The sequence below is a fragment of the Vidua chalybeata genome, chromosome 4, assembly GCF_026979565.1.
Source record: "Vidua chalybeata isolate OUT-0048 chromosome 4, bVidCha1 merged haplotype, whole genome shotgun sequence".
NCBI lineage: Eukaryota > Metazoa > Chordata > Aves > Passeriformes > Viduidae > Vidua > Vidua chalybeata.
The window spans coordinates 62,635,533-62,647,393 of record NC_071533.1 but is presented as its reverse complement, the minus strand read 5'-3'; the positions used below and the strand labels follow the sequence as shown (position 1 = coordinate 62,647,393).

General features: G+C 43.3%; 1 protein-coding gene across 1 annotated transcript; it reads right to left on the bottom strand.

Moving 5' to 3' along the window:
- Positions 1-3,982: 3,982 nt before the first annotated feature.
- Positions 3,983-11,560, bottom strand: GPR78 (G protein-coupled receptor 78). Its single transcript, XM_053940968.1, has 3 exons — positions 10,593-11,560; positions 9,945-10,058; positions 3,983-6,020 (listed from the first exon to the last, which is right to left on the bottom strand). Exons 1-3 carry the CDS (start codon positions 11,258-11,260, stop codon positions 5,783-5,785), a joined length of 1,020 nt encoding a protein of 339 aa, XP_053796943.1. The 5' UTR covers positions 11,261-11,560; the 3' UTR covers positions 3,983-5,782.
- Between the last annotated feature and the right edge of the window lie 301 nt (positions 11,561-11,861).

Sequence of the window (11,861 nt, the reverse complement as noted above, 5' to 3'; positions counted from 1 at the left end):
AAATGTGCATCAGGGCTGACAGCTGCAAGCAAAGAGAACAGAGGGTTTGGATATGTAATGACAGGAATTATAAAAGTGAAAAGAAGGTGGTAATGAGTCTGCCACTTATGGTCAGGCTTCACTGAAGTACAATTTGAGTGCTACGCCTTAGTTGGAAAAAAAATCAAATTGGGAAAGTGGGTTAAGTAAAACCACTCTCATGTTAGGCACTCTAGTCTTTTTGGAAAGCATTTGAAGATTTTAATCCATTTGGTAAAGGAAAGGAAACTTGGAAACTTAAAGATATGTTGCATTTTCTTCCAAATTTGCTGGATACAAACGTGTACATGACACAGTAGGATGCAGTGAGATGGATGAAAGATGCACTACAAAACTTAGGTTCTGTCCCAGAGAAAATGTTTTTGGGGTTTTTTTGGCATCTTTACTATCCACAGTGGACTGCTCAACAATTTATACTCTTGTAATAATGGATTGGACACTGAAATGGAGGTGCTTCATTTATGCCTAAAGGCATCTAGTTAAAAAGTGATGTCAGTGGACTGGAATGATTTGTAGTTCTCAACACTCAAACCTGCCTTTAGAACCATATGGACCCTATGACATCTAACATACCTGCTTTTCAATATGCTTCATTTGCATAGAGAATGTATGAGAAGCCTGGCTGGGAGCAGCTCGTGGCTCATGCATTGCTCACTTACAGAAAAGAGCAGAAGCACCAAGTTTGCATCATACACCCTCCTGTCCTGGCAAGGAAAATCTGACATTAAAGGGAAAAGAATCAGGAATATACAGAAATGGGACCAGTCGTTTGGCCTGTTTCCCTTTCATAAGCCTCAGGGGAAAGCAGCTCCAGCTCAGAGAAGGAGCTGGCTGCATATACTGTGCCAGGTGACATTTTGCTCCCCCAGGCTTCTGCTACTGAAAGATATTCATATATTTACAACCTTTCTTAAGGTCATCTCTGCTGTGTCTCCAGCTGAGCCATTAAATATTAATTGGACTACTTTCCAAAAATAAAACGCAGAACCTCTGATTTACTTGTGTAATTAACACTTCCCACAAACCAGGTGTCCTCCTGAACCAGACTGAACAAGCCATTTGCTCTTCACAATACTTCACAATTGAAATATGCAATGTGCTTTTGAGACAGACACACAGTTGCTTGTTCATTCCATCTGCACAAGTGCAGGTAATTATTTGGGGGGAAAATGCACCTCAAATACAACAGAAAATATTCCCTCTAAGTGACGTAATCAAACTTTCACACTAGATAATTCTCTTCAGTTTCTGTTTTGTGTTTGATATTTTTTTAAGCATTTCACATAGAAGGGCTTGAATATCTTGTTATAGGTTTTTTTTTTTGTTTTGTTTTGTTTTGTTTTTTTTTTTTTTTGTTTTTGTTTTTTTTTTTCAGTAAGGCTCAATGCTGCTAAATTTATCAAAGAGCTTGGATTTTAACCTGCAGTTGTAAAGAGTATGATCAATCTCTGGCTGTATCCAAGCATATGCATTAAGAAACTTGGATTGTAACTTAAAATCATAGAGTCATTTAAGTTGGAAATTACTTTTCAGCTCATGGCCTCCAGCTGTAAACAGATTTAACTATGTAACAAGCCTAACATTGCAATTAGCTCTGAAATTTAAGTTCAATACCAGCATTACTCACGTTGAGACAAGGTAAATATGTATTCAGTAATCACTGAGCTGCACAGATTATTTGCAGAATTTTTTTAGATGCTGATTTACCCAGATGAATAGCATGTCTGCTCTTCAGTGAAGCTAAAGAATTTGTGGAGAGAAAATTCACAGAATTCGAGGTCCTCAATGCACAGCTGCCATCTAAGCTCAGAGATACTAAAGTTCTCATCCAAGAAAACGAGTTTTGTAGTGAAGCACATCCATCCTGTCAGGATTTAGCAGGCTGGGAGCCATCTCATACCTAAACCTCTTGGGAATCTGTAGTCTAAGCAATATTTCAACTTTATTGCCTCAGAAACTCAGTCTTGTCAGTCTCAGAGCTTGCATGAAAAAAAAAAAAAACAAACCAGCTCTATTTTCTTTTTGAAGAGGTGACCCTCTTTTTCATAAATTAATATCAGAGCACTCACCTATGAAAATGAGGCACACAGACTCCATTTCTTCCTCTGAAAATGAAGATTCAAAATGCCATCCTGGATCTCACCTGAGAATATCCAAATCATCAGCCTTGGAAATATTTTGGTGAATGTGTGTTAAGAATTAAAGTCCAGTGTCTCCTCAGTTGCATGGACTAATTAAAGGTTTGTTGTGCTGTAGAGTTTATACCCTGCCTGCCATTCACTGGAGGATGTCCTTCAGGGGAGGTTCAGTTCTCAGCTCCAGTCTTTGCAGACAAAACAGACATTTGGAGGAGAGGACTTTGTGATTTTGATTTGCAACCAGGAGCTGAAAAACCACAGCCCAGGAAATTTTGGGGGGCCCTATTGCTCTGAGAAATTTTCTTGTGCACACTCTTTTGACAACTTGCCATCCTTTCCCCTCAGCCACAGGTGGATGAGACAGCACCTCCTGCTAAGGAAATCACAGTTTCAGACAGTCCCTTCTCACCCCTGTGGCATTTCCACCTCCACAACACACCTGCTGAGTATTTGCCAGTCTCTTGTCTCTTAGTAAAGGCACCCCAGGCCCTTGGGCAGGAAATCCCCAAGAAGATGAAGTTTCCAAGACTACTACCTTTGAGTTGGCAAGAGGCCATTTTGGATATCACACTTCAGCTTTGTTGGAAATCTTCTGATCCAAACTAAACCCTGCAGTCAGGACTGTGAACCCCCTGTTTTACCTAAAATGTCAATATGTCAGTAAGAGGGAAATCACAACCTCTGCTGAATGTTCCCATCATGTAAGATAAATGTAGCACTAAATCCTTGGATACTTTTTGGTGGTGTTCCAGAGCAATGGGGGCAGAGTGTGGTTTCCCCCAGCTCCTCCTGTCCCTGAATAACCCACAGCATGGAGAATGGTGCACAAACCTCATGAGTTCTGCCTGTGTCAGGAAGCCAAAGGAATAAAAGCAAGACCTCTCACTGAATGTTTCCTGCTTTGTTAGAGTAGAGCAAGACCTTCTCCGGTGGGGAGTGGGTGGTGAGAAGAAGAGAGAAAGGACAAATTTACCTGTATGCTGAGCAGGGGAGATGCCTTTTGGTAATGCTAAACAAGGCTGTTAAACTTCATTGCAAATCAGGACTGAGAGCACTACAGCTCTCCTTGCCCTTTGTTAGTTTCTGGTCTGCAGCACTGCAGATCTTGGCTTCCTAATTCCATATGGAAATTAAATCTAAAATATGTTCTGCAACACCTAGTGCAGGCTCAAATATAATTTTTTTCCCCATCTAGACCTGAGCACCTCCAGAGATACTCAATGTTTAGTGAGATTGAGAGTATTGTAAAGTGTACACCCTCAGCTGGCATATATAAGCATCATTAATTAACCTAATAGCAGAGGTAGCATTTTAACTAGGTTCACCTTTAAAATGTACCTTATAGCTTATTAGCTTTAGAAGTTTTTTACTGTAATAGGTTTAAAGGTTTTTTTTTTTCCTCCTCTACCATTTTCTCTAATAATAATGCTTTATTTCATTTGTATGTCTTGAAGGTGACAATCTAATACACTTAACTGTATGTAACATATTCCTTTCCCAAAGTGAGGGCCATTTTGTTTAGGAAACCAAGGGTAAGCTAACAACTGTAGGTATCATTAAGCTCATGTTTATTCATGGACAGCTACTGTAGTCTATCAAAACTTTTTGGCACAAAACTGACTAAAAAATTATTGAAAATTTAGCATCCCTCCCACTCCCCACAGAGTTATCAGGTCCTTATGTTGCAGCTGAAATGAGAGACTGAAACATCAGGTTTTTCTAGCAGCATGGAAGAGGGGGAGGCATGGGGAGACAGGAAGACATTTAAACTGAAAAGATTCCACAGACAGTTTTTTTTTTTTTTTTCTGAAATACTGTATTTACACAAAATTGAAGAGAGTACAAATACTTTACTAAGAAGACAAAACCATTATAGTACATTCAATTTATACACAGGCAGAACTATAGATGCAAAGCACAGAGGCCTAAGGTACTTGCATGGGGGAAAGAAAGAAAAAAAAAAGAGCATCATAAAGGCCTCAGAGATTAAAAGCAGGAGGTAAGAGAACACTGTATTTCTTAGGCAGCATCATCTTTCCTTGACTTCAGTGGGATTGAACAAGACACTCTCCTTCCTCACTGTGGATGGTGGGAAAAACCCTCTCAATGTGCTGACAGCTCAACACTGATTTTGCAAAACAGTTGAGTGTGTACTTAATTTTCAGCATAGAAATAGAACTGTTAGCTTCAAAGAAAATCATATTTGTGCCTAATCACATGCTTATATTCTTAGTTAGACCAGAAATAGCCTTCTCAATGCTTTATAGGGTCAAGTGCATTGTTACATAAAAAATAAGAGTACTTTACTGTCATCTTTCTTTTTATTTTTCTTAAAATATACTTTAGAATTGCTTTACTTTTTCCCTTATGTACTCAATTAGAAAATAGTACTTTATTGAATGCCATAGAATTCCTAAATTTTAATAAATGTCTTACATAATCAAAGGAATATTGTTCAAAAATAATTCCCACATTTTTCCAAAGCCTGTTTAAATTTAAAAAGAAATAAAAGAGAAAAATACATATGATAACAAAGCAGCTTTATATTTCTGGGCATTTGGCAGCAGGTCTGTTATAATATTTCTGACATCTCTTGTTTTCAGTTAAAATCACCAGATTAATTGATCATTATTAAATAAAAGATTGTACAGTATTATGACAATCCACTATCTATAGCCAATGCATGAAATATTTTACACATTATATATCCCTTAAAAAGAATTAATATATTTTAGCCTTTCCTTTGAAAACAGATAGCTTCTGAAGTAATATATATTAAACACAATGGTATCTGTCACTTCTACTGATTTTTTTCTGAATAAAAAGCTTGCTTGAATAGGACTACTAGCTCAGTGGTGGAACTACAGTGCTATTTAACTAAATTCTGTACACGTCTTCGTAACTGTTGCTGCAATTATTGTAATCATATACCACTGAAGTGCTATATATTAGTAACTCAGATATGTGGACTTTGGTTATGCTTGATAGAATACTGGCATATCAAATATATATATATATATATATATGTACCACTTCCTAAAGGCTATGTTACAATCATGATGCCTAGTAATAAATAATAATAATAATCATAACAATCTCAGATTCAAAGTGCTGACTCACTTGAGGCACCAATACAATAAATCAATCAATTAAAATATCTATTTTTAATGTTCAAAACCAACAGCAGATCCTGGGCTGCCAAGCTGTGCAGCACGGAGGACTCTGAACCTGTCCTTCCAGTGTGGGGATTCCTGTGCTCCCAGAAGACACTGGAATGTCATGTCTGATATGGAACGCTCCAAGACATACAAAGTCTTCACACATGAAACATTAAGAGCTGTCTAAGCTCCTCTAAAGCCTTGAAAGGCTCTCTTAAAACCCCTCAAGCCAACTCTGTTCGCTCGGGGCCAAGGCTTTGCCATGAATTGTGCTTGGCTGCAGACCAGGGAAGAGCCTTTTTGTGAAAGTCCACAATGCAATGTGTCACATTAATGCAGCCTTCACACCCTGGAGACACTGTCACCACTGTCAGCAGGAGAGGAGAAAGGCAGTTTTCCAGCAGCAGCAAACACCTGTCTCCCTGGAAGGGGAATGCTTTCCCGTTGTCAGTTTGTTCTGTGCAAGCAGTAATCGTTTTCAGTGTCAAGAGAGCTGTTGTACCCCGATGACGGATACAGGTCCCTCTTAAGTATCCTGTTGACGATGTTGATCAGAACTTTTTTGTACTGTTGACGTAAAAGTGAGTAAACAAATGGATCTGATGCAGCCTTACTGTAGGTGAGGCACTTGCTTATAATTCCCCAGTAGTAATTTATGGTAACAAAAGGAATGAGCTCTATCAACCTGTTAAACATTAAAGAGAAATGGAAACGCTTGAGTGTTATATTCACAGTGAGCCCAGTGCTCAACTCATGCTTCATGAAACATTCAAGTATCATTTATTTTCTTACAGTACACAGTCTCTGCAGGAGAAAGGCCATGTACTTACTCCTCACATTCAATAGGGGCAAAGACAACTTTCCTAGCAAGGCCACTGGGAGACAAAATCAATTCCTACTGTGGAAAGAGGGAAAAACTGTTTTCAGTGGTAATGCTTCTGTGCAGAGGAGATAAGGGAGTGCTGCAGTTTACTGCTCACTTTCTGAATTTACTGAGCTGTGCTGGTAAGTGGTCAAAATTGTGGTGACATAATTGACTACGTCTTTCCCACAGCAAGCTTGAGATAGACACATGTGACTTGGGGCACCCAGACTCACTGACCTCAATTTCCTGAGTAGAACTGTCTAGTGACACTTGAGACTTTTGGACATAACCCCATTGGCATCAGGCTGCTGCTCCTGGAAGGTCCTGTGGCATATCTGCCAGCCTAGGTAAAGGACTTAGATACTATGCAGCATCTCAAATGACACCAGAAACGTGATCTAGGTCACTGAATCCATCCCCTCAGACACAGACCAGTGCACCTTCATTACCCCACTGTGGTGAATCAACACGGATGCAAAGCAGGTTTATGTCAGACTATCATAGAAAAACAACCTGGCAGTATCTCAGGGAGGTCTGGCTGGCACCTGCAATCCCACAGTATGCCTAGCAGCACACCTACAACTACTCAGCCATGGAAGTTTTTGTAGCTGACTTCTAGACTGGCCAAAGAAAACAAGGAGACAACATTTTTATCATCATTATATGACCAGTCAGCTCGTCCAGACCTGTGTCTCCTGGTCTGTGCTTCACGGATGATTAGTGGCCTCAGCACCTCAGCTGAGAGGGATGCATTAATCATGGGGGCAGAAACCACAACTAAGTTAAACAATCTTTCCACAGAAGTGAGGGCAATTCTTCAGACTATTCCAGCAAATGTCTCACCCACTTCATCTGCAAATCCTTCAGGAAGGCAGAAAGAATAGGGTGAGGAACTTTTTATTTTGTGTATGCCTTTTGTAAAACCTTTTGCAGGAGGAAGAGTATTCTACTTTGCTCTATTCATCTCAGAAGAAAAGAAAATGTTCTGGGAGATAAAATAGCCCTTTTCTGTACTCTAAGATATCACTGTTTGAAGATGTAAGATGAGAAGCTTTCTCAAGGCTTGAAGAGCCTTCTGTCCTCTTTCCAAAATGCAAAGCTCCTGACTTTCAGGGCGTTGACTTTTGAAGCTGTTCCAGTCCCTCCTCATAGAAAAGCTGACTTATCATCATTTGGACTGAACATTGCTACAAATCACAGGAAAATTTCTTATTTACATGGCTAAAAGTTAAATAATTCCTATGGCAACTGCATTTAAAAAACCAGACGATTTCTGTTTGAAGCTGCCCAGAAAAAGTTCCAGTGAATTCAAAATAAGTAGAATAGGAAGATACAATATATGAGAAAAAAATGTACAATAAATGACACTTGTTATGTGATTGCTTAGGTTTATCCCATCCTGCATATCATCCTAATACAAGAAATATATAATTGATATTTACACAATTGATATAAAGACACTAAATAAGAAGAGTAAGATATCTTTCAGTCTTGAAAATACATGTATTGCTATGTTCCCATTAATGCATTATGGATCCTAACTTAATTGCACTGAAGCAAACAGAAGAAAAATTACACAGATTTTAATAAGATAAGGGGTCTGGCCAAAACGAGTCAGATTTAGAAATACCCATTTAAATGCATCTTAGTATGATTTTCATGTTTTCAGTGCTGTTTCAAAAGAGATTAAATTCATCTGTCATCTCTTAGTGAACAGACAAATATATTGCTAATGAGCGTCATCTCATTCAAATTTATGAAGTGAGGAGCAAATACTGAGCTCACAATGCAGCCTGAGTCACCAGGCCAAGAGCAAGATGGGAGGATGGCTTTTACATTGCTTCCCCAGAGAATACTTCAGTGCCACCCCCCTAAAAACCAGAATGAGGGAAACAGGCACAGCAGCAAGTCCTCCAATCTCACCTCCATCACCACTTTTCATGAAGTGCTGTCTTGGCATTCCCTTGTCTTTGAGACAAGAAGCCTTTTAGGATATCCTCCCCAAAAACTTCCCATTCTGCTGTCACTGAAACAGCTCAGTCCCTGTGACAGACAGAAGCTGTACCTTGACACACATTTCCATAAACCAGCCCTCAACCTTTTCTGCAGTGAGTCAGTAGGTACCAGTTTGTCACACATAGAAAGTGCACCATCTCACATTTGCCAAATGCAAGGCCTGAAGAAGGAAGTAACTTTTATTTTAGAAGTTTATGAGAAATACCTCCACCCTGAAAAATGTGGCCACGTTTGGAATTTGCTGAGCTTGGTAATGTTCAGATGGAAAGAAGATGGCAAAATCCACTTTACTCAACATAATTACATCCTGATTATGGCAAAAGTGAATAGAACATGACCCAAAATGTAGTGAACAATGATAGACTGACCTTTTAACTATGTGATGTAATGTTAATATTTGTAATAATCCTTTCAACTGCAGAAAAAAGATATAGTTATCCAGGAAATCAGGAAGGAATCCCTTTCAACATGTAAATGGGAACTGAAATAAATGTCACTTTAAAAATTTTAAAAATATTGTCTGTTTAGTGCACTGGCCTTAACCTGTCCCCTACTCCTCTCAGAAAAGGGCAGTGGCGCTATTGTAAGTGGCCTGTATGCGTGTCTCTGTAAGATCAGAGCACTAAAGTTGGCCAGTTTCTGTGAGCTGCTGTGGCTGCAGACACTGGCAGCTTGCTAACAACCTTGAAGAATCCCTCACCAGGGGGTTTTGCACACTGGTGCACCTCCCTCAACCCAAGTCAGCACTCTTCAAGGCTGTCTTGAACACACTGTGGAAGTGGGAAATATTTTCTTAAAATCCCTTGTGAAAGATGTAGCCCATTTCAGTTTAGAGATGAAAGGCTAAATGCTGGGATGACTACCAGCTCACTGACTGCACTGACTTCCAGCTCCCTGGTTTACACAGGATTTAAAAATAATAATAAGAATCTATTGTATGAAGACTACACAAGTAGGTAACAACAATGATGCATGAATGCTTCAAAAGGTGCAAACCACCAGGATGGATGCTTATAATTCTGCCTAGTTGAGTAACATGGTGTTTCCTATACATTTAAGGAATCTAATTATTGCTTTCCCTGGGAGATAACTTTTACACCTCATCACAAGTCTGTGCTGCACCATTAGCAATATTTTTACAGGAATTAATGTTTCCAGACTGAAATCTTATCTGACAAATTATCAGCTTGGACAAATTTAAATTATATCAACTCAGCTTCCAACAGCAGCAAGCTTGGCCTTATGCCTACAAATACAAAAAAAAAAAAAAAAAAAAAAAAAAAAAACAAAAACAAAAAAAAAAAAAAAAAACACAAAACCAAAATCATGAAACCTAAGCTAATCAGGAAAGTCTGTCTGTTTTCCTCTCTATTGCGAGGGTTGTGCTAATAAGGAAGGGTGGCAAGACTTTCAAACTGCTTTTATCTCCCCCTGGCATGTAATTAATTCCCGGTACTTGTCCTAAAAGCCACTTGCTTTTGGCAGAGGTGCAATGAGGGAAGGAGAGCCAGGTGCTGCCGGGTCTGCCCCCTAGGACGGGGTGTGCGGACAGGAGCGGCGTGTCAGAGCGTGTTTGTGTCTGTGTTTGTGTCCTCTGCCCCTCAAGACCGGTCCCGGGGCTCCGTTTGGCTCTGGTCCCCCAAAATTAGCTGTAGGACCCCCGGGCACCTGGGCATCACAGGACATCCTGATCCCGCAAAATCGCCCACCTCTACAGGGGATACTAACCTGGTGATAATGTAAGGACCAAAACAGATCACGAACGACCCTATAAAAATACTGATTTTCTTGGTAGCCCGCTGCCTCCTCCTTTTCTGCTCGTTCAGACAGCGCTGCTTCACGCTACGGAGGGAAAAGAGCAGTAAGGGTGTTAAGACAAGAAGGGAGGAGGTGACAGGCGAGCCCAAGGGAGAGAGGAAGAACCCTCTCCACATCCGAAAGCCCCTGCGCCCGGGAAGGGAAGGGAGAGGAGGGCAGCCCCGAGGGGAGGAGGGCAGCCCCGAGGGGAGGAGGGCAGCCTCCCGGAGGAGAGGAAGGCAATCTCCTCGGGGAGAGGAGGATAGCCCAGAGGAAAGGAGGATAGCCCCAGCCCCGCCGAGCCTCGGGACGATCGCACACAACAAAGCAGTGCCTCCCACTTGAAGGGAGCTCAAGCAAGTGGCATAACCCGGAGAGCCCGATTAGCCGATTGAAACAGACAAGGCTACAAATGCACAAGTCACTGTTCCTGGCACTGTAGGCAGCGTTTGAAACTAGAGGCAGGAGCGCTCTCCATGCGGCCAGGGCAGGCAGAAAAGGGTGCTGGGGAGGCGGGATATCGCCCGGGGTAACTACCGCGAGTGACCGGGGACTGTGAATCCGAACGCGCACGATTACCTGGGGTGGATATCCACCAGCAAAACCAGAGTCTGCATGGTAATAATGTCTATCCGCTTGCAGTGGAAACGGGCAACTTTCAACACCTTTAAATAGGTGAAACACAAGATCACCAGAGACAGCATGAAACTGGTGGAGTGAAAGACAATGGTGAACACTGTAAACCTTCTCCTCTCCGTCTCTTCCTTCAGGTGTAAGGTGCAAGAGGCGTAAACGCTGTTGTAATCTACCCATGAGTAAAACAAGGATACCAAGGGGAACGTGAGGGAGTGGAGCCACGAGTAGCCCATCAGTATCACAGCGTCCTTATACCGCATCTTGCTGGTGTAGCTTAGGGGGAACACCACGGCAATCCATTTGTCGATGCTGAGCGCTGCCATGCTCAGCATTGTGTTGGAAGTCAGGAAAGTTTCCAGGAAACCCACCGCCTTGCAGACGCAGCCCCCGAGGGGTTGCTGGTTCCTCAGGATGCCCAGCAGGGTAAAAGGCATGTTCAGAACGGTGAGAAGCAGGTTGCAGAAGGATAAGTTCACCAGGAAAACCCCGGCGACCTGCTTGCGGATTTCCGTACTGTAGACGAAGCATAGCAGCACCAGGAGGTTGGAGAGCAGAGAGACAACCAGCACCAGCACGAGGAGCAGCGCCAGCAGCACGCCTGCCAAGTCCATCTCTCAGCGGGTCGCCTGGAGCGGGCGAGGGCAGGAGGAAGGGGGCACCCGCGCCGGCACCGCAGCCTCGCCTGCCTCCCAACGCGGCCGCCCGCGCATGGTGCCGGCGGCGAGGCAGGGGCCGGGGGGCAGCGCCGGGGGCAGCGGGGCGCACCGAGAAGGACAGGGGCGGGCAGCGGAGTCGAGGGTGCGGAGAGAGGGGCGAGGGGAGCGCGACTGGGCGGCTGGACGGGACAGAGCGGGGAGGACAGCGACAGCGGGGCCGGGGCGCTCTGACAGCAGAGTCAGGCAGCGGGAGCGTGGGGCCGGAGGCTACGGTAGGGGCTCCGGGGCAAGCAGCGACCGGATCGGGAGATAAGAGAAGATGGGAGTACCCGAGATTCGGAGCGGGAGATAGGGGGCCCGAGGCGCCCGGAGCCGGGGGAGCCGGGAGGAGCCGGGAGGAGCGGGGCCCGGGTGAGCGGGGCCGGAGGCAGGGCGCTCGCCGAGCGCTGTCCGCGGTGCTGAAGCGGCGCTGCCCCGACGGCCGCCCCGCTCTGCCTTCAAGCCGCGCAGCGCGGCCTCCCCAGCGCCCGAGCCCGCGCCCCCTCCATGCCCCGCC

What these genes read in the sequence shown, in the direction of transcription:
- GPR78 (XM_053940968.1), bottom strand. Translation starts at nt 11,260, where the DNA reads ATGGACTTGGCAGGCGTGCTGCTGGCGCTGCTCCTCGTGCTGGTGCTG. An exon ending in CTGGTGGATATCCACCCCAG is followed by an intron (nt 10,059 to 10,592) that starts GTAATCGTGCGC and finishes TTCCCTCCGTAG; the next exon opens with CGTGAAGCAGCGCTGTCTGA. An exon ending in GGTCCTTACATTATCACCAG is followed by an intron (nt 6,021 to 9,944) that starts GTTAGTATCCCC and finishes AATGTTTAACAG; the next exon opens with GTTGATAGAGCTCATTCCTT.